This window comes from Pseudochaenichthys georgianus, chromosome 21 (assembly GCF_902827115.2).
Source record: "Pseudochaenichthys georgianus chromosome 21, fPseGeo1.2, whole genome shotgun sequence".
In the NCBI taxonomy this organism is placed as follows: domain Eukaryota; kingdom Metazoa; phylum Chordata; class Actinopteri; order Perciformes; family Channichthyidae; genus Pseudochaenichthys; species Pseudochaenichthys georgianus.
The window spans coordinates 22,197,360-22,221,477 of record NC_047523.1 but is presented as its reverse complement, the minus strand read 5'-3'; the positions used below and the strand labels follow the sequence as shown (position 1 = coordinate 22,221,477).

At 38.1% G+C, this 24,118-nt stretch overlaps 1 protein-coding gene across 1 annotated transcript; it reads left to right on the top strand.

Annotated features, from left to right (window-relative positions):
- Window positions 1-5: 5 nt before the first annotated feature.
- On the top strand, window positions 6-22,827 carry pofut2 (protein O-fucosyltransferase 2). Its single transcript, XM_034109340.1, has 9 exons — window positions 6-191; window positions 1,696-1,949; window positions 2,178-2,322; window positions 3,978-4,088; window positions 7,557-7,623; window positions 7,736-7,861; window positions 16,871-17,051; window positions 17,347-17,470; window positions 22,193-22,827. Exons 1-9 carry the CDS (start codon window positions 16-18, stop codon window positions 22,344-22,346), a joined length of 1,338 nt encoding a protein of 445 aa, XP_033965231.1. The 5' UTR covers window positions 6-15; the 3' UTR covers window positions 22,347-22,827.
- The last annotated feature ends 1,291 nt before the right edge of the window (window positions 22,828-24,118 follow it).

The following is a 24,118-nucleotide window of genomic DNA, read 5'->3' as shown; positions in this document are numbered from 1 at the left end:
CGTGGCTGAGGAAATATGGCGCACAGAGCAGTGCATATACCAGTGGTATGCATTGCTTCAATCGATTCGTTTACTGCATTGTTTTTGTCTATTTTCATCGCTTTTGCAGCATTTGAAACAGTGAACGCCGACAATGTGTTCAGTGCCAGCCACACGGCTACTGTACCCATCTCTGCCGCCAGGGATCTGCGGTAAGCTTCCTCACCCTACTCTTACTGTTAGCTAGCTATTCTTTGCTAACGTTACATTTGTATTTCATTTTGTATGTTTATGGTAAGTTTACTACGGATTCAGTTTCACGCTGTTCACCAAGGCTTTATTTTGTTATTCAGTTTGCCAGGCTTTAACACAAGTGTTAATAACCCCTGCACTGTTGTTGGTAGGCAGAGGTGTACCTGACTCCATTCAAAAACGTACACGTTTAACGACTTCTTCGGTATTATAACCATACTATCTTCGTAGACATATTCATGAATACAATTTACAAAACTCCATTGTGTTGAAGTGAATTTCGGCGTATAAATGGTACCATAAGCAGCAACATAATCTCTTATTTTCCGCCTTACATCGAGTGTATGTGTAACATAACACGTTGCTGACGTAAATGAGAATCTGGTCTCATCTGGCGACTGACGAGGCTGAACCGAATATGGTGGGTTATCCATAAATGATAAACCTCATGTCTGAAGACAAATGGAGTCGTATTTCTTTACTTTTGCATTTGTTTGCAACATGGCTGTAGTGTACTGTGCATATTGATCCAGCAGCTTGCAGTATATTCCACAATATCAGTTCTAGGTTGGATATTCGGCAGACGCCCCATCCGGCGTAATAGGACATACCTCTTTTTAATAGACTTCAGTCAATCTTCTATTTTAAATTAATGTTTATATGATTCTTTTTTTAAACTCATGTTACCTTATGACTCCAAATCAATGCATTATTGTATTACTACACTGGAAAAGTAGAGCATTCCTCGCATTTTTAATACTTTTTCTATCCTTTTGAACGAAAAATCAGAAGGTTTTGTCTTGAAACTCTTGGATTTTTTCAATAGCTTTTATGTCATGATTCATGAGACAAATTGACTCAATGTCAATCCACCATTGTATTACTACACTGGACAAGTAGGACACCTCCTTTCATTCGATTTTGGTGCTTTTTGGTTATAAATTAATATTTAAATTGTAATTGAAACCTCTTGGACTTTTTCAAGGTTACTTATGCCTGACTTTCCTCTTTAGCTTTTATGTATAATGTCATGGCACTATTTTGTTTGTGTAATCGTTTCAGTGTATGCTTATTGTATCTATGATAATAATTTCCTGTTGAACAGTTGCCACAATTCAGTTCTATCAACAACAACCCATCGTAAATGTTGGCACAGGATGTGAACTGCCTGTGAACTGTTTACATAAAGCACACATTTAAAACATAAGAAAGATGGAATAGATTTCTAGAAATCTTTACATTATCGGTACATAAATAACCTATACGTAAACATAGAACAGGTACAATAGACATTTGGTTGTATAGACACATTTAAATCTGAATCAAGGTTGCTTGATTACTTAATATGCTAGATTTGATGTAGACGATTAGCCTTCACTCTTGTTTTCACTAACCAAAGCGCATGATGCTGCTTTTCATCCATCCAAAACATTTTAAAACTTCACGTGTTCACTTGTGACACAGGTACCTCCTGTACGATGTGAACCCCCCGGAGGGTTTCAATCTGCGGAGGGATGTCTATATCCGCATGGCCTCCCTGGTGAAGACTTTGAGGAAGGAAGGGGATGACTGGGTGTTGGTGTTGCCCCCATGGGGTCGACTCTACCACTGGCAGAGCTCAAACATCCATCAGATGCGCATCCCATGGGGGGAGTTCTTCAGCCTCACCAGCCTGCAGGTCAATGTGCCTGTCGTTGAGTTTGAGGAATTCATCGCTGGTGAGCTTTTTGTCTTTGACCCGGAATAGTGTTACATTTTCTGAAGGTTTTGATCCATCTTGCCTGTAAATATTTTTTTTCTTTTTTCTATACTTTAAATAATACATATTAATAGTTGTTTTTCAAAATGCACATTCATCACTGTTTTTATAACAAGGGAGTGCTCCTTAGCTCAGATTAAGTGTGCCAAATGCCAATGAATGTGTTTTGTTTCTCTTTTGGATCTAGAAAACGGAGGCCCTTTCATAGACCAGGTTCTGGTATTGCAAAACTACGCTGAGGGATGGACTGATGGGAAATGGGAGGAAAAGGTTGATGAGCGGCCATGCATTGACAAGTTGATGTACTCCAAAGATAAACAGGGCTACTACAGGTAAAGAAACACACTGCAAAGAATCTGCCTTTAAAAAACACTAAGACTGAATTAACAAGATTACCACTTCATCTTCATTATCTTTTATAAACCATGCTAGTTGTCATTAGGCTGATGTTTTCTGAATAGTTTTTTCGTTTGACACCCTCAACATTAGATTAGATTTAAATTCTCGGCATTGTGATTGAAATTCTTTTTGCTACATTGACTGGAAAATGAGGAGGCTGGAGACCGATCAGATGTCTGAGAAACTGGAGGTTTATTCAAAGTATTTAGCAGGAAAAAGGATAATGACAGTGCGAACAGTACACAGACAAATGTTCACGTTCTATTTAACATTTCTGCCAAACTCTCACAGGGTCTGCATATTTAACTGAGACTTAGGCTGGCCATAAACATATCTGCTTATAGTCCAAACATGATAAACACATCAAAACGGAGGCGTCACCCGAGGATTAGAATGGATAAATGATTCCTCATATGAAAAGTACATTCTTATATCATCATAAGCATAAAGTCTAAAGTTTAAATATAGTAAACTATGTGTTAACAGATAGAAATTAGCTGGGATGACTGTTCGATTTGATTGCTTCTTGGTTCAAACCACTCTTTTATTCAATATTCTGTTAAAAGTGTTGCCAATTTCAGTATCTACTCCAGTCCCTTTACAAAAAAGAATGAGAATGTGGAAGATTGCCGCATGTAAGCAGAGTAAATTGTGTGTCTTGGACTGAAACAAAAAAATTGTTTATTGCATCTTTAAGACATTTTTAGGTTCAAGCTTTAACAAAATTAGAAATGCTACCTGTTACGTAAATACAATTGGTAGGATTTACTTTAATAAAATGTTAACATTATAACGTATCACGATCATCGTATAAGTAGCAATACACAAATCTTGAAGAACAAGATTTCTCTGCCCCACTTTTTTGTTCCTGCCCTTTTTAGAAGCATTTTTGTTGTTGTTAATTTTTCCCGCATGGAAAAAGAGATTTATTAAGCTTAAGTGCCAAACAAATTTAATTTTAATTATAGTAGAATAACTCGGGAGACATAATTCAGACAGTTGGACAAAGATAATCTTGATTCTTAACTACATAGATTGCTATGCCTACCTTTTTGTATCCTGCCCTCTAGGGGCGGGAGTGGTTCAGTCTGTAGGGGATTGGACTTTGACCCGGAGGTTTGCCGGTTCACGTCCCCGATCGAACCAAAAAAATACGGAGTGTGGACTGGTACTGGAGAGGGGCCAGTTCACCTCCTGGGCCACTGCCAAAGTGCCCTTGAGCAAGGCACCTAACTGACTGCCTCCGCTCTGACCTCTCAACTGCATGTGCATGTGTGCATATAACTGTGTGTGTATATTGTATGTGCATGTTCTAAAAAGTATGTACTGTATAAAAACGCATGTGTGTGTACGACAGAGTGGAAACTGAATTTCCCCCTCGAGGGACTAATAAAGGTCTTCTTCTTCTTCTAGAAGGCATTTTTTGTTCTTTATTGTTCCCACATTTATTTATTAAGATTGATTATGCTTAAGTGCAAAAGAAAATTAATTGAATGATACCCATCTCTTCTTTCTTGCCCATATCCCTCTCCTCTCTATCCATTTAAACATTTTGCCTTTATTTTGTTTGTGTGTGTGTGTTACCAAGGGGCTGGTTTTGGGGCTACGAGGAGACGAGAGCTCGAAATGTAACGTGTATATCAGCCCAAGGGCATGCCTCCATCATGTCCCCTGTCCTCCAGAAGAACATCACAGCGACGTGAGTCTACTGAGCAACAATCTGATATAAACTGCAAGGACTATACACATACTGTACATATAGAGCAGCTCATTTTACATTATACATTATAATCTTCTGACTTTAACTAGCATTCCTAGCTTCTAAAGTGAGCTTTAATATGTAGCTGATAACCATTACCAATGTCATCATACACCTTATATGACAGATGTAGCTAATTGACTAATATGTGAGTCAACCAACAACCAATATGACGGAAACGAAAATGATCGGTCCAAACGTATGTCTTTATGTCTTTATTAGGATCCCCATTAGCACTAGCATGAGCATTGGCTATTCTTCCTGGGGTCCTCACACACTCAAAACATACATAAACATACATACAACAAAATTAAAACAAAACAAAACAGCTCATAATTTCCTGCAATTTACAGTGAAATGAAGTGAAAACTAAAATGGTCATCCAATTATCGCCATCCTAAGGCCAAACAAAAGTAAATACAAATAAGTGTACATAATAATATATGCATACATAGCCACAGGCACAGTTCAAATTTACTTTGTAATACTTAAATCATTTTTTAGCAACCTTTTGAAATGTACTTGAGAATTTTCCTGAATGATGTGAACCGGTAAAGAGTTCCAGCTGATCATGGCTCTGTACATGACTGTTTTCTGTCCCATATTTGATTTAGATTTGGGTAATACAAACCTTCCTTCTATTGTATGTTGTGTTTCATAGTTATGTTATGCATATTGCGCTATAAACCTTTGTGATAATATATCTGGTGAGTGAGTCACTGTAATATTTCTGACAACATTTAATAAAATATAAGTTGACCTCTGTCTGACAGTTAACCATTTCAGTGTCTCCAGCATTCCAGTGACTCTGGTTCTGTAGGAGCACTGCAGTGCACATCGTGTTGCCTTATTTTGTGCTACTTGTAGTTTGTTTACATCTTTTTCAGCAGCACTAGACCATATAACCAAACAATAATCAAGCTGCGACAGAACCAAAGCATCCAAAACTTGTCGACTGACATCCATAGGCAAATATTTTACAATTATTTTTACAAGTGACACACCCCTTCCCATTTTACATACAACATTATCAATTTGTTTAGACCAAGATAATTTATGATCCAGGGTTATACCTAGCAATTTTGTCTCCTTGACCTGTTCAATTTCAATATGATTTAAATGTAGTTGCAATTTTGGTTCACCTTTTAACTGATGATTTGATCCTATTAATAATGATTTTGTTTTTCCCGCATTAAGTACCAACTTATTATTTATGACCCACTCTGATATCAGTAGTAGATCTTTATTCATAACATTTTTCAACTCTCTTGTAGTTGATGCTGCATAATATATTGTTGAGTCATCTGCATACATTACAATTTTAGCTTTTTGTAACACTAATGGTAGGTCATTTGTAAAAATAGAAAATTAAAGTGGTCCCAAACAACTACCCTGAGGTACTCCACAAGTGACTGTTTTCATCTTTGAGAGACTTCCATTAAAAAAAACAGTTTGACTTTGATTTGTCAGGTAACTTTCTAACCACTTCAGCGTTTCAAAATGAAAACCATATTGTTCCAGCTTGTGTAACAACAAAGAATGGTCAATGACATCAAAAGCAGAACTAAAATCGAGTGGTACTGCACCCACTAACTTCCTATTATCTAGTTCGCCCTTCCAGTCATCTGTCATTTGTGTTAAAGCGGTGCATGTGGAATGGCCAGGTCTGTAAGCATGTTGATACACAGTATTAAGTTTGTTACCTTCAAAGTATTTTTGTATTTGATAAAAAAAAAAATTACTCTCTCCATTATCTTTGCTAATGCTGGTAATAAACGTATTGGACTGCTATTTGTACCAGAAAATGGTCCAGCTGGATTTTTTGCAAGTGGAATAATTGTTGCTATTTTCCATGCCTGTGGGCAAATACATTTATCAATACTCAAATTTATAATATGACAGATAGGCTCAGCAACAAAATTAGCAACATATCTAAGAAATGTACCAACTAAATTATCCACTCCTGGTGGTTTATCATTACTACAGAGCTACATTTTTTGCATCATCTCTTTGTTTCATTAGATCCCTTAATTCCTCATCTAACCAGGGTGCTCTAAAGTTCCTTACAGTCTGTTTTCTAAGTGGAGCATGTTTATCAATCACCTGCATGAATAACAAATTAAACACATCAATAGCATCATCTGGATCGACTTTCTCAAAAACATGTTTCCAACATATCTTTTGAACATCCTGTATAAATGACTCTTCACTAAAATATTTCATTGATCTCCTCACAATTACTTTTGGTCCAGCTTTTGGCACCTCTGTCTTTCTCACGATAATTATTAAATTATGATCAGAACACCCTACTGGAATTGATATTGCCTGAGAACATACATGGCTAAAATTAGTAAATATATGATCAATACAAGTTGCACTTTTTGACCCATCTTTCTTTATGCATATCCTAGTAGGTTTAGTCACCATTTGTACCAAGTTACATGTATTAATTATTGTCTGCAGCTTGTTTTTAAGGGCACAGTGCAACATATTCCAGTCAATATTTAAATCTCTGATAAAATAAATCTCTCTGTCAAGATCACAAACTTTGTCTAACATTTCACATAATTTGTCTAAATAAATTAAGTTTGCATTTGGAGGTCTGTAACAACATCCTACCAACAAAGGTTTCAAGTGAGGTAAATTAATTTGCAACCAAAGTACTTCAATATCAGCAGACATCAAATCATATCTCACTTTAGCTGGTATTTGCTTTTGAATGTATACTGCCACCCCACCTCCATATGCATTCCTGTCCTTTCTAAATATTCTATATCCATCAATATCCACAGCAGTGTCATTAAATGTGTCATCTAAGTGAGTTTTAGATATTGCTAACAAATGAATACCACATGATAATATTTCCTTTATCTCAGACACTTTATTTCTTAAACTACATATATTTATGTGAGCCAATTTAAACCCTTTACTTGGTAACTTATTCAACATTAAGATGGTAAATGGTATCAGTCACTATCTAAAGTATTCAGTATCAATCCTTTATAAGACAGTCAAACATGTCATTCTTTTATATGTAAAATACCTGATATATATTGTACTGCCATGTGGTAAATACTTGTGTATGCTGCTCTTGCTCTTTTTGCACTTTTTGCATATCATGTATTTTGTTTTTGCGATGTTTGTAAAATGTAATTTTCTTAAATGTTTTATGTGAGGGACTGCGGATGGAAATTAGCTCAAAGCTAAATCTGGCACTGTTACGCTTGACACATTTGAATGTTTTAAGTGTTCATTATTGTACATTGTCCCTGCCAAATAAACAATTAAATAAATAGATTATCCGACTTGATTGTTACTTAAATGTAGTGAAGTTTACAGTTCGGATTTTTTTGCAGACCTTGTTGACACTGACTTGGATTAATCTCGTTGTACCGCGCCCTTTTGCAGGTCGGTTATGCTTGACCGAGCAGAGACACTCCTCCATGATCACTATGCTGGAAAGGATTACTGGGATGTAAGTTATCGGCTTGTATCAATTAAATAATCTAGGTTTCAGGCAATACATAAAACCTTTTTTTGTGTAATTTGGAACTTTGGAAATGTTGAATTTTCTGTGTTTTGTGTAGACCCGCCGCAGCATGGTTTTTGCCAAGCACCTGAGAGTCATAGGAGATGACTTCAGAGCAAAGTACCTGAACTCCTCAGATGACAGAGACTTTACTATTTACAGTGAGGACTGGACTCGCATGAAAGTGAGTACATTTTTCTGATTGTGGCATGATTATGGGATTGTACAAGTGGAATAAAGATTGTGGAAATGTACAGTACGGTATATTATCAAAGCATTTACCATGTGAGTCCATTTGTACGGAGCCCCTAAAGGTTCATGGAGTGAAAAAAAAAGTATCTCGTGCCCACGATATACTTTCTCGTTCGCACAAAATACTATCTTGTGCGCACGAGAAAGTATTTTGTGCGAACGAGAAAGTATTTCGTTTGCACGAGAAAGTTACCGGTGCGCCGAGTAGGAAGTGGAGGACAGAGGAGACAACTGTGTCATTGCAGACTGTTATGTTTATGTGGAGCAATGGCAATGCATACATTATTTGAGATATATTTCAAACTCGGACTTCATTTAGGGACATTTTGGCCAGGGGTTTAGAGCTATATTTGTTTAAGCACCAGATTTGCAAAACAGAAGAGTCTGTAAACCAGTCTGCTTTGATCTATGAATTCCTGTCCGTGACTCTCACAGTATCTGCTGCCCACAGCTGTTTTATAGAAGGAAAACCTCTCTGCAGCACCAGCCTGTACTACGAAGCAGGATAATTTGCTATTTACTATTCATTCATGAAGTATGACGCTGCGCTGTCAGCACACTTCTCCATGTTTGTGATTGGTCAAATGTTGCTAACCCCGTCCCTTTCACGTGAACGAGCTCTCAGCCGGACAGAGAAACCCTGGTTGATTTACTGAGTTGATAACCAGCTTCACAGGACCGTTTAGCGAGATCGCGTTTGTTAGGGTTAGTTAAGCCGGGTAACTCAAACATATCCAGGGTCTGTTGAACTGGCTTCGTCGTACAGGGCACTGGAGGCAGTAACGTGTAACTCAGCAGAATCTGAGAAGAGCAGCACCAGCTGCAAAGAATCAGAATTAGAATACCTTTATTAGTCACACAGAGGGGAAATTTGCAGCGTTACAGCAGGAAAGAGCCACAGACAGCTTAGTGTTGCATATCTTACATGCGTTAAAAAAAGTACTAAGTCATAATATAATAAACAATATGCTAACAAAGTACTAAGTTATAATATAATAAACAATATGCTAAAAAAAGATAAAAAGTTACATCATTTTCAAAAATACAGATCAAAAACAAATCAAATCTACAAATCAAATCCTGTAGCAGTTCTTAGGATTTAGCAGCCCGGTATACATTACAGTTATTAAAGATGGCATATGTATATAAAGTATATATTGCACATAGTTTGACGGTATTTAACTTTTACACAATTTAAGCGCTGTGCCTTTTACTGTTTACTTCACTGTGTTTCCCTTCATTAGAACAGCTAAATAGAGATCGAGGCTGCTACGTTCAACCACACACACACCTCTACACACATCGAACTACCAGAGTATTCCCCCTATTACTCGTTTTATGAAGGAGATGTCCATCCGGTCACCAGGGGCCTATACTACGAATCTAGTTCAACATATCCTGGATATGTTTTGAGTTATCCGGTTGACTTAATCTAAAACAAACCCGCTCTCGCTAAACTGAGCTAATCCTGCTCCGGAGCAGGCTAGCTGCTCAGCATAAATTATCTAGCCCGCTAAAAAGTATGGAATGCCATTTAAGCCAAAATTAAATAAATACATAAATAATTAAATAAATACACATTATAAATAAATACACATATATATGTACATTTAAATACACATTTATTTATTTCATGGGACTTTTATTTCATAATGACACATTTATTTATTTCAAGAGACTTTTATTTCATAATGACTCATTTCCATTCCTTATATGCAAATGAACGGGGCGTGGTTAGCTCACAGATCCAGAGACCCAGACCAAAGCAACAGCACCACACTGACTACTCGAGAAGAGGAAGAAAAAGGAGGCGAAGGACTACTGAATAAAAATAAGGCAAACTACTAAATTGAAATAAGGCGGAAGCAGAAGTGGCATGATTTTGTTCTCAGGAGGGGGCTTTGAGAGAGATTACCCAAAACGTACACAGTAAAAACTTCATTTTATTGTCGGAGTCAAACTAGGACTGAGTCAAACAGTGTCAGTTTTATTACTTATGGTACAAATGACTTGTATTGCAAATAAAGCAGAAAAAAACATGCATTATTTTACTCTTGTACAGCGATTACCGTAAAGGCGCTATTCATTGCGCACTCAAAAATGAATAGCTGCTGATTTGACCAAGCGAACGCGAGAGACGGCTGAGTTGACCGCAGTTATGCAACAGCAACCGAAGTTAAACTGACTATCTTGACTACTTGTTGCTATCCTATTGTGGCATAAGCCGTTTTCTACAGGCACATTTTACCTTTTCATTATGATTCTACTTGTGATAGTCTGACAGCACAACCTGTGCAGCCCATGTATTGATTCCATCTGATAGCTGCTATAATACAAAACAACACTTCTGCCTGCTCTCCACAATGATCTATAACAGTGAACGGATGGTCAAAGTAAGGTACAAATAAACAAAATCACACGAAGCCTGGTTAGTGTTGCCTGACTTTATAAAGTGTGTTATTTTTTTACAAGTGTGTGGTTGCGTTCCTGCTGAAAAAACCAGCATGGACCAGCATATGTTGTGTTTTGGTCACCAGCATGGTCCACCAGCATGGACGTCCATGCTGGTGGATCATGCTGGATCATGCTGGTGGTGCTCATTCATTCCTATGAGAGTTGCAAAATGGCCCAACTTTTGAAACGTCACAGATTACCCGGCATGCCTGAGAAGTACCCGTATGTGCGCTCATAGCGCATGCGCAACTTTAGGCGGCAGTTAGCAGCTAGCGTTAGCAGCTAGTGTTAGCAGCTAGCGGCTAGCTAGTAATTAAGCTAATTTACACATCAATCGTTATGTACTTATATTACGCTTTAACAGGATCTAGTGATATCCAAGCAACAGAGCTTCATTTAGCATGAAATAATTATTGCACTGTATATATCAATCAATCAATGTTTATTTATATAGCCCAATATCACAAATGTTACATTTGTCTCAGTGGTCTTCACAGTGTGTACAGAATATCAGTATGACAATACGACACCCTCTGTCCTTAGACCCTCACATCGTACAAGGAAAAACTTCCGAAGAAAACCCACAGTTTAAAGGGAAAAATGGGAGAAACCTCAGGTAGAGCAACAGAGGAGGGATCCCTCTCCCAGGACGGACAGACGTGCAATAGATGCCGTGTGTAAATTGAAAAGATAATACATTTGCAACATAGGTAGTCCAAATGTTTGGAAATGCATGTGTGTATAATAGGAAGATGAATCCACGAGGATATCCATCCAGGACCGATGATCCAGGACCACAGCCACGACTCGCGATCCAGGGCTCGCGATCCAGGACACAGGACCGCAGGATCATCCATGACTCCGGATCCCGGCGTATATAGACACCAAAAAGAAAGAAATTTGGGGAAGCTGGGTTAATCGGAACATGAGAGTACACCGGTATAGACAGAGAGAAGTAAGATGTCCCCCGACAAACTATATCAGCAAAACTAGGGGCTGAATCTAATCAGCCCTAACTATAAGCTCTATCAAAAAGGAAGGTCTTAAGCGCACTCTTAAAAACGGATAGGGTGTCTGCCGCCCGAACACAAACTGGAAGCTGATTCCACAAATGTGGAGCTTGATAAGAAAAGGCTCTGGCTCCCATTGTCGTTTTGAGGAAAGATATGCCTGATTTTTGCAATGTTACGTAGATGGAAGTAGGCGGTCCTTAAAATTGATTTTATGTGGGCGTTAAAGGATAAATCCTGATCAAATATAACACCAAGATTCCTTACAGTCTCACTTGAGGCCAAATTAATGCCATCCATAGTTAGTATATCTTTAGATAATTTGTTTCGTAGATTCTTCGGGCCAAGTACAATAACTTCAGTGTTGGTCGTGTTTAACATCAAAAAGTTTAAGGTCATCCACGTTTTTAAGTCCTTGAGGCAGTCTTGAATTTTATTTAGATGATTAATTTCATCAGGCTTGATTGATAAATATAGTTGAGTATCATCCGCATAACAATGAAAGTTTACAGAATGATTCCTTATAATATTGCCTAACGGAAGCATATATAATGTGAACAAAATAGGTCCGAGCACTGAGCCCTGTGGCACTCCATGGCTAACTTTGGTTTGTGTGGAAGATTCATCGTTAACACGTACAAACTGAGAGCGTTCAGATAGATAGGACCTAAACCAGCCTAAAGCAGTTCCCTGTATGCCAACTAAGTGCTCTAGTCTTTGCAATAAGATATCATGATCAATAGTATCAAATGCAGCACTGAGATCGAGCAAAACAAGTCCCTTGTCTGAGGCTATTAGAATGTCATTTGTGACTTTAACCAGAGCTGTCTCTGTGCTATGATGTGTTCTAAAGCCAGACTGAAAATCTTCAAATAAATAATTGTTTTTTAAGTAATCACACAGCTGTTTTGCGACCGCTTTCTCAATAATTTTTGAGAGGAACGGAAGATTAGAAATAGGTCTATAGTTGGCTAAAACCTCTGGATCGAGGTTGTGCTTTTTAAGAAGCGGTTTTATCACTGCTACTTTGAATGATTGTGGAACATAGCCTGATAATAAAGACATATTCATAATATTTAATAAAGAAGTGCTAATTAATGGAAAAACTTCCTTCAACAGCTTAGTTGGAATTGGGTCTAACATGCACGTTGATGGTTTAGAAAAGAGAATCATTGAATGTAATAGTTCAAGGTTTATGGCTGAAAAGCATTCTAGTTTACTATCTAGTGTAATATTAGAACTTACGTTTCCGGGAGCTGTTGATAACACTATACTGGTCAAAGGCAAGAGGTCATTAATTTTGTTTCTAAGAGTAACAATATTATCGTTAAAAAAGCACATAAAATAATTGCTACTGAGTCCTATGGGAATAGAAGGCTCAATCGAGCTGTGGCTCTCTGTCAGCCTGGCTACAGTGCTGAATAGAAATCTTGCATTATTCTTATTCTCATCTATTAATGAAGAGTAGTAGGCTGCTCTCACTTTACGCAGTGCTTTCTTATATTCATTGAGAGTAATATGCCAAATTAAACGAGATTCTTCAAGTTTAGTGGAACGCCATATCCTTTCAAGTTGTCTAGACTTTTGCTTTATTTTTGCGGGTTTCGGCATTATGCCATGGAGCTAATCTATGTTGTTTTATTTTCTTCTTTTTCAAAGGAGCAACAGAGTCTAATTTTATTCGCAGCGCATCTGTAGCACTATCAACAACATGATCAATTTGGGGTGGTGTACATTTTGTATAAGTTTCCTCCCTTACATGCAGACATGCTATCGAGTTAAGTATTGGTGGAATCTCTTCCTTAAACTTGGCTATAGCACTAACAGATAGGTTTCTGCTGCAAGAGCTTTTGACTAATGCTTTGTAGTCTCGTAATAGTACTTCAAAAGTTACTAAGAAATGGTCGGATAAAGCAGGATTATGCGGTTCGACTAATAGTTGCTCAATTTCAATACCATAAGTCAGAACAAGGTCGAGAGTGTGATTATAGCAGTGGGTTGGTTTATTTACACTCTGACAGAAACCAACAGAATCTAATATAGAGTTAAATGCAACAGTAAGGCTATTTTTATCATCGTCAACATGAATATTAAAGTCACCTACGATAATTACTATATCTGTTTCAAGAACCAAAGTTGATAAAAACTCAGAGAACTCTGATAATAATTCTGAATAAGGACCTGGTGCACGATACACTGTAACAAATAAGATTGGCTGCAAAGTTTTCCAGGTCGGATGCGTAAGACTAAAAAGAGGCTTTCAAAGGAGGTATAATTTAATTTTGGTTTAGTATTGTTAAGTAAACTTGAGTCAAAGATTGCTGCAACTCCACCTCCTCGGCCCGTGCCTCGAGCAATATGAGTGTTGATATGGCTGGGTGGAGTGGCCTCATTTATGCTGACATATTCTTCATGTCTCAACCAAGTTTCAGTGAGACAGCATATATCAATATTATAATCTGATATTAAATCATTTACCAATATTGCTTTAGATGCTAGAGATCTTATGTTTAAGAGACCACATTTAATCTTCCTGTTTTGTTGCACTGTAGTAGTTGTTACATTTACTTTTATTAGGTTATTATGTATGACACCTCTATTAGGTTTTACCTTAAATTGTCCTTGGGCAGACACACACACCGCTAATATTGGGTATTTTATTGGGTTCGGGATTCCTATGGATGACTGCCTAGGAGAGAGCGCAGAGAAGCGTGTAAGACTGCGACTCCGCCTCCTGGTCTCAACTCCAGTTTGTCATGGATTAAGTCCACAAAGCCCTGAAATGTTTGCCGAAATGAGATCTGCACCTTCCAAAGTAGGATGAAGGCCGTCTCTCGTAATCAGACCAGGTTTTCCCCAGAAGGCTGTCCAATTATTTACGAAGCCCACATTGTTTGCTGGGCACCACCAAGACAACCAGCGCTGAAATGATGACATGCGGCTATACATGTCATCATTGATCAGATTGGGGAGGGGACCAGAGAAGATTACGGTGTCCGACATTGTTTTAGCATAACTACACACCGACTCCACATTAAGTTTGGTGCATTCTGATTGGCGTAAACGAACATCATTACCACCGACGTGAATAACAATCCTACTGTATTTACGTTTATTTTTAGCCAGCAGTTTAAGATGTGCCTCAACGTCGCCCGCTCTGGCCCCCGGAATGCATGTGACTGTGGAGGCTTCGGTCTCTAAATTCACGTGTCTCATAATAGAGCTACCAATAACCAGAGTTGGCTTCTCAGCAGGTGTCTCGCTGAGTAGGGAATATCTGTTAGATATACGTGAACAGGTTGGTGGGGACCTGCGGGTTTCGCGTTATGCCGCTTCTGAACAGTCACCCAGTCTCCCTGCTGCTCGGGAGTTTCCGGGGGACAGCTAAGAGGAGCTACCTTTGGCCGGTCCGCACTGGCTAACATGGGCTTTACTGTAGCTGAGTTACTTTCTAAGATGCGGAGCTGGGCTTCTATGGCTATGATTCCCGCCTCCAACCTAACAACTATACTACATTTAACACATGTATCCTTACCAGTAAAGGAGGCCGGGAAGTAACCAAACATGAGACAGGAAGAGCAGGAAATAACACCCGAGGGTGGGGAAGGAGCCATGGCTAGCTATCAAGCTAAAGTAGCTACTGTTAGCAAACCCAAAAAGAGTGTTGGCAACTGTGGCGTTACAGTCACTAAGAGAAGGAGAGTTCTTAAGTGAGTGCTTAAACTGTAGTAACGTGTGATTACAACGTCAGGCAGTTGCCGTGATCAAGAGTTTTAAAACGATCGATTAAGTTAAGTTAATAAGCTATCAGCAACAGAACAGGCACACGGGATACCCGGAGATGACAACAACAACCGGAAGTTACAACATGCTTACCGCAATAGTGGTCCGTTATGTCACACCGAGAGCAAGTATAAACTTACAATTTTTACTTTTTACAACTTGAGGAACGAATGTTTTTAATAAGGGCTATACAAGTGTTCATACTGGGTAGTTTCTTTAGTTTAAAAAAAATTATCCAACGATTTACAGAGCATTCTTTCCCCATGTAAGTCAATGGGAAAAAGTGTTTCCGGGCCTGGCAACCAAACGGAAGTGTAGTACCGCCGTTTGGCCACCACGAATATTTTCATCTGAGTCCGGCGCACTTCCTGGGGGCTTGGGCGGAGTGACAGAAACGGCTCTCAACCGCTCTCAACTGATCTTCACCATGGATGTATAATAAGAACGATCTTCTCACTTTGCTCAGCGCTACTGCTTGTTACAACTTTAATTTTCCGTACTCGCCATAAACTGTTATTATGGCTCAGGTTAATCTAGCCCCCTTCCGACGTGAGCGTGGTTCTTGGTTCTTGCCAGGCAGCCAAGTTGGGTCAGCTAAGAACCGGTTTTCGGTGTTTAGAGCCGGCTCCGCTGCGGCTGAAACAGGAAGAACCAGAGCTAAATCAGGCTGTAGCCCGCAACTGGCTCTGGACTCAGAACCAGAGAACAACCAGTTAAGCACCAGAAAAGCACAAGAACGGTTCTTGAACCGGTTTGGTTTATTGGCAGCTTGCGAACCACTTAAGAGTACTGGAGTGTGGTGCTGTTGCTTTGGTCTGGATCTGATTTAATTTTGGCTTAAATGGCATTCCATAAAAAAGTGAACCAGTTAGGTAGGACCGGAAATCCCTGAAGTTAGCTTGCTTAACGAAAATCCTGATTCGTAGTATAGGCCTCTGGGTGCATGATGTGTGTGTGTGTGTTTGTGCTCAGCTCCACTAGCTGTGTGTGTGTGTGTTCGGTGTGTTTGTGTGTCCGACACCACCAGCATGTGTTTTCAAATTACCACGAACAGTAATTTACACAAATCTGGTTCTCCATAGTTATATGTGTATTCCCAAGTGAAAGAAATGCGTTTAATCTCGATGTATTGCTATAGTCCTGCCGGAACGAACAACACTATCATAAACACATGCTAACACACACACACACACCCTGGCGACCGGACATATTCTTCACAAAACTAACAATATGGCGTATTAATCGGGCAGTTCGATGTGTTTTACTCGTGCGAACGAGAAAGTATATCGTGCACACAAATTAATAAAGCGTGGCCTCGTTTTATTTAAATTGAGGCCACAAATTACATCTTGTGCGCACAAGTTAATAAAGCGTGGCCTCGTTTTATTTTTCTCTCTATGAACCCTCCAGTGCTCCGTACATTTGCATCATGTGAATTTTACTCTTTTGTCTTTGAGAATGTTTTACATTTTTGAGCTTATCATCTCACCCACACCATTTACTGCTCAATACCTGTTTGCTGTCAGATTTCATTGGGATGATGTGAAAAATATGCCTGCTGTTAAATCATCTGTATGTACAGATACTTCATACTGTACTGCTTGAGTCTGCATTTGTTTATTTTCCAAATTCAATCAATCAAGTTTCAGCAATAAGTTAACAATGTTCCGTCTCTTTATTTATTTCCTCCTCAGGCCAAGTTGGGCTCGGCTAAAGGGGGTCCATATCTGGGGGTCCACCTGCGCAGGAAGGACTTTATCTGGGGTCATCGGGAGGATGTACCCAGCCTTAAAGGAGCAGTGAAAAAAATACGCAGCTTGATGAAGAAGCACAAACTTGAAAAAGTGTTTGTTGCAACAGATGCCGATGAGGAAGGTAAAGACATACTGGCCCATTAAAGACAATTTAAAATTGTGTTTGATTTAAAAGGCTAAGTTTTTGTGATTTCTTTTTTTTAATTGGGAGTGAAAACATTCTAAATCCTTTCGTACTGCATTGACAAAATAAAATATGATTGCATTGTGTTATAATGATAATGTTACTGTAATAGGACAACTATAATTAGTAATAGTAGCTTACATACTGTATAGCAGTCATTATAGTGACTTCTATTCAAGTATATTCGCTATAAATGCTACTATAATCCTGTTTAATGTATGTCACTTTGTAGAGTCAAAGGAGCTGAGAAGGTTGTTGCCAGACATGGTGCGGTTTGAGCCGTCCACAGAGGACCTGGAGCTCTTCAAAGATGGTGGGGTGGCCATCATCGACCAGTGGATATGTGCCCATGCAAGGTAAATAATTGTTATGGTATTTTTACATGTATTCACTACGAGTTAACAAGATATATATGTATTTTATTGATCCAATATTGGGAAATGATTTAGTAACAGTTGCAGCAGTGTGTTCAGGCATTACAATGTACATATATTTAAAGGTGGAAGAAACTATAAACATTATTAAATAAAACAAAAATATATAAAAACAATGAGCAGCTGCAATCTACACACGTATCTAAAGTAGAAAAGACATGAACCACAAGAATACTCCACATAACATTTTCTAGATAATTTAGACAGTTCTATAATATAGAAATCAGAAAACATACATATGATAAGTGTATAAATAGATGAGTGTATAAATGACAGGGTATTTGTATCAGACAACAAAATGACACATATTTCATAGGTTAATGACCTTCTTGTTAATAAAGTAATTGGTTCTTACTGTGTTTTCAATTTGAAAGCAAAGGTTTTGTAACACCAAATACCTCGGATATTTTAGCAGCCTTGTCACTCTCATTCCGTACTTAACTTGAAAAACTAGTTCTAGCTGTACATGCCGATCTCTTTGCATGTCACGTGCAGTGGCGTTTCTATAAAAATCACGTGCAGTGGCGTTTCTGCAGTGAGGTTCATGGCTGGTGAGGCACTGTCACTGACTCTTCAGGTTTACAAATATTATATTTTGACCTAAATCAAAATATAATATTATTTTCAAAAGCTTTTTTTGTCTGATGCTTCAATTAATTTTAACAGACAGTTCAACAGAAGGATACCCAAAAAATGTAATTTTATCATTTAAATATTGAATTGTTCTCTCTTAGTAAGATCCCATTTTCAATAAAATGGTGGTCTTACCTTGACATGAAGATTAAGTCCATTTGCCTATCCTTCTGGACAAAAATCTCTATTACTTTTTTGTAAAAGCCCTCCTTATCTTCTTGTACAGGGGTATTCAACTAAAATTCAACGAGGTCCAGTTAGAGAAAATATACCCATGCAAAGGTCCGGAACATCAAAATGTCTAACTTGCTTTATGAATTAGTTTGATATATATTGAAGTGACCTTTAGCTTTATCAACGTCTGCATGTAATCAACAACTGACTGCCAATCAAATAAAGAAAGTACAATTCAAAAACAACAATATTTATTGTCTATTAACCTATACAGATATACAGTAAAATACTGTAGCTATGTGTAATGTTCCTCTCGGGCTGCATTTACAAATAAAATAGAGAAAATAAATAAAATAGCTTTTGAAAATATGTGCATCTTAAAAGTGCTTAATTTTAGATAAATAAAATAAAGTGTAGCTGCAGCTTGAGTTTCGCTTTTTCTTTGTTAACCGTTTCACATCATGACTTGACAGTTTAAGACGATTATAGAACAATATCAGTTTCACATCATAACTATTGAACAGTTTAAAAGTTTCTCTTTCTTTCCCTCTTATATTGCAGTCCCTCACTCACTTTTTTTAAATTCAGTGCGAGAATTGAGCTCGAGCTTGTCCTGCCAGGAGTTTGTAAATCTGGGCTGAAATGGTGTCAGGGCCATTCTCATACACATGCAGGTGCTCATTGGTTACAGTGATGCAATCACAGGTATGGTGAAAAAAGAGAGAACTATTCGAAGCAGAAAAAAAACTGCGTAATATACCATCTGACAAAGGCCTGTGCTATAATGCTTCAATTAACTGGCTATTCTTTATAATATACTCAGATCAATAGGAGACAGAGATGTTAAGTTATAAATCAAGGGTTTTTATTATTATTTACAGCAGGGGTGGGGACCTTTTTCCTTTCAATTTTTACAACATCCTCCGAGGGCCGTACAAATGATTGAACTCAACCTCTGCTTAAAAAAACTAAAATCACAGCCCATTCATTTGGCCTTTCTTTCATGCTGTGCAAAGAAAAAGCAACCAATCCAGATATCTCACCATGACTCGCGCATGCATGCATGTGCACGGTTGTGGCATGACCACCAAAACAGAAAGATATGGACACAAGATGTTTGCAAATGTATTTAGTATCCTATCCATGTGAACATGATTTAAGTGAGGGGGGGGGGGGGCCCTAACCTCCTCTAGGGGGGTCCGGGGGCATGCTCCCCCGGGAATATTAAATATTGAAGTTAAAAGCATCAATCTGGTGCACTTTGAGAGCAACATGAAGACATCTATGGATACATCTTTCAACACCCATATGAGACAGAACTGTAAGCAGATTTTTCTTTTTGGATATTTTACAAATCACTCCCCTTTTTAAACTCTATTCTTGTTATTTGTAACAACTTTTTTGTTACTGTCATATAGTATTTTATACCTGTTTTTCATTTAGTCTAATTAATAACTATATAATGATCATATCAAGGTGTGCCTAACCTCACTGAGCTGAGGTTATTTGAGCCTCTCAGGAGAGAGCTCGCTTCCACCTGGTTGTAGAAAAGCTCTTTAAATTCGTTAGCATAGCTAGCTAACCAGATGCTAATAACAACAGATCGCCACTGTGCTTACAACTAAAGACACAGCCACGTAAACACAGTGGCATATACGGCTCCTTATGGGCACTGCAATATTTGAAGGGCTGGAGCGGCGTTCCTGTGCTCTCTGTCAGCACTCCTTTCAGACGAGACATACCACGTGAAGACCTATGGTGAAGACACGTTACGCTCGTGTTGTGTTCAAGGAACCTGTCCTTGGCCAGGAACAACAGGTACTAACTTGTTTAACTATTTTTGCGGTCTAGATTTCTTCTTCTTTTTTGAAGTGAGAAGTTGTCCGTCATTCGGACTGACGGACGGACCCCCCACCCCCAAAACGAAAACTCTTCGGTTCTCCACGAATTACACAAGTCACCCAAATCAGAGTTAAAAAAGCAGGAGGCGCCGAAAAATCCCCTATTAATGTATTGATTATAGCTCCGGGTCCGTATAGGACGGCGTTTCCCACAGATCTTATTTTGAGCTATTTTCTAAAATCCTATGGAGAAATCTCATTGCTTTTTTGTGGAGGGAAGCCATGCGCAGCTTACTTCCTGGTTTTAGGATGCGTCTCCACACACCACACTTTTCGCGGCATGGCAGCTCGATGGCCCTATGCCTGGTCATTATTTTTTGCCACACACATTAAATAGGAAAATACTCTGAGCATGCGCAGTGTAGTTTTTACAGTCACCGTTCACTTAGACCAGGGGTCTGCAACCTTTTTGACCAAAAGAGCCATTTTGCTCCTTTTTCCCAACATTTTTTTTGTCTGGAGCCGCAAAACATATTTCATAGATTTGTATTGTTATATCTGATATTTGCATTTATTAGGCTATTTATTACATGCTATAAAACTGTTAACCTCTAATAAGAAACAAAGAACTCTTATAAGGATAATTAAAAATAATACACAGGCCTAATTTAGAATAAATTAAACACAGCACTTGGGGTGTCCTCTGCACATTTGAAGGAAAAAAAAATATTATTAAAATGGGCCCACTTTGAAATAAATAAAAATATATAGCTGCACTCTAAAAAGAGTTAAAGGTAGGGTAGGTAAGAATGGAGAAACCAGCTCGAGTGCGCTAGAATTTGAAAGTACACAACCGGAAAAAATATGCCTCTTCCTTCAGACTGAAAGTCTATGACAGAGTTTCTCCTCCAACACAGTACACACGAACGCGCACATGACCAATGAGGGCACGAGATAAGTTTGTGCACAGATGGAAGGCTGACAGGCAGGTAGGCCATCCAGTTATTTTAGCCGGGCCGGCTCAGATGATTGGTCGTGCTTTTTACAGTGCTACGGCTTCCAGAGATTAATTTTTGTATGTATTTATTGTCAAAGCATTTAATATTCATTGCTATCGGGACGATAAGAGCATTCCATGGAATATAACAAAAAGTGTTTTCTGAAATAAATTACATACCCCATTGAATTATGACTGAAGATCGTCAGCTGTCTTCCTCTCCCTTGTTGTTCCTCGATACGTAATGGCTGCACCACCGTTGACAACGTCTCTCTATATATCAAACATACCGGTAAACCAGCATCGTTTGCTGTGAAAGCATATAACTCTGTCCACACAGAATTAAATCCTGTGTTCCTCCGGTACTTTTCTTTGATTTATCCATAGTTCGCTCATCGAGCCGGGGGTCAGGTTATTCACCTCCAAGAAAAGGCGCTCACGCGGGACCGTAGCAGGATGTGACGCATATTTTAGTTGACCTAATTAAAACCGTTTTGTTTTTTATTTATGTTTCACAGTATCACCTCAAAATACAAGATACGAAACATTTTCAACCATGCAACAAAATATAAATAGTCCTACAAATACTTTTATTTTATTTCCTCCTTATTTTTGTCTAAGCTCAAGGGAGCCAGAGCAGAGGGCTTAAAGGGCCGGCCGCGGGTTGCCGACCCCTGACTTAGACAGTGAGAGGGAGGGGCAGGATCGGGTTTTGTCCCACATGGCTCTAATGAGCTCAATAGGCACACACTGTAGACACTAATTAGAAGAACACATACTAAAACGGCAATGTACAGACGAATCAGATGATTAAACATGATCTTAAAATATATTTTATATATATTTTAATTTATTTTTTGCATTTTGTTGTAATCATTATTTTAATACTTTCTGCTGACACTAGGTGGGGCTGGTCATCACTAATGACCAGTCACCACTGGTCACGTGCACATGTCATTTCCCAAGGTTCTCTTGCATCACTGTTTTTCTTTTCATCAGATATTTCATTGGAACTTCAGTGTCCACCTTCTCTTTCCGGATCCATGAAGAGAGGGAGATTTTGGGTTTTGACCCCAAAGCGACATACAATCGTTTCTGCGGGGACAATGAGAAGGAATGTGAACAACCCACACACTGGAAAATTGTTTATTGATGCAACCACTCACTTTCCTGACACACACAAGTGCCAACAGCAGTGTTAAAAGGGACAATTATTTGTATGTAATTTTAAAATATATTTTTACTGTTTAATGGGGTATTATCTTTTGTTTACTTTTTATGGTTTCAGAATTGTGCAATCAGGTCTGAAGTGACCACTGTGACTGAACCTTATACAATGCCAAGACTTGGCTGCCAAACATGTATAACTGTAATCTGAAAATCTGCAAACATTTCTTTTGGTTTTATGTGGAATATTTATCTTTTAATGACAGCTTCATTTTTTAAAACATAATTCCTCATATTTATTACCAGCACCACTGGTGAGAAAAAGTGACTTATAAAGACTGCAGAAGAGTGTTGTTTGAAGTGTTGTGGTGGAGTATTATCAGTTTAAACTTTGTGAGATTCAAAGATGTTGAGCATCTATACATTAACTACCCGTTATTTAATAAAATTACATTTTTCAAAAATAACTGCACAAAATGGTGATGGAACAATCGTATATTGCATTTTTAATAAAATGTGCCCTGTGGAACTTTTGGAAGACAAGTAAATATGTGTTTACAATTTCTTTTCAAATATGTATTTTGTTACCCAGTGTTATTGAAGTACTTCGCACACATTTCCCTAGAAATCAGTAAGGAACTGAATATTTCTAGCTCACCATTTTTTCAAATTAAGTGCATTTGGTTTCTTTTCTACCTTGTTCTGTGATGTGAATTATGTTCCCTTTATACATTGCCAGTATTAACATTTGTTACATGACATTTCATTACAATATTATTGGTAAGTACGAAATATGAAAGTCGTCATAATGAATATCATGATGATTTTTGATGGTGCTTAACTTCATTAAATTTTTTCTTTATGTGATTGACATTGACCATGATAGTATCTTTGCTTATTAAAATATGTTTTAAAGGAATTCAAACGCCACAAATGAGCCACTATCTCTTCAACACTTACTAGCCATGGAGCTGTCCTGAACACACCCTTTTTTTCATTCCTGAAGATGCCCGTGTTTTGATTTAAACATGTTTGGTGTGGGCTTTGTCTAATTGGTGTAAAGACTTGCTTTATACAGTAATTGTATTATTTTCATGGTAAAAAGATTTTAGGCGGGTTTAAACATGGCATTTGTGATTATGTTTAACGTTTGATTGCTGATGCTTATATTTTCCTATCTCTATATTTTAATCTCAACGAGAAGTCAATAGCTCAAGTTTAGAAATGGTGATGTTAAACATTGTTTGATTATAAGAGGTTAACTCTTTAAAGTATGTTATTGTTGTTAGAAATGTTTATTTATTCACATTTCTTGACAAAAATAGTGTGATTGAGGCGTTCCAACATTAGGATGTTATATGTATGTAGTCTTTACAGCAGCAGAGATTTCTTGTATGACTTTTATGAATTTTCGCTGCATGTATGAGGATGAAAAACCAATAAGACTACTTTGATGACAGAATTCACTTGATGCTTAACAGTATGATTGTGACATATGCTGTCAGTTGGCCCAACCCTGAGGCTTTCTATTGTCCTTTGTTTTGCCTCGTTTGATATGTCTGGTAATGGTAACAGTTAACTGGCACATGTTAACCTGATAGTTCAGGCTCCACTCTTTATGTACAATTCTGCTGAGTCATTCAGCTGTGTCTTTATCAGTTGCAATTAAGTACACCCACACAGGGAGTGTGTGTTTGTGTATGAAAGTGAAGTTAAAAATGACATTAGTTTGAGCTGCATCAGGCTATAGTCACATAG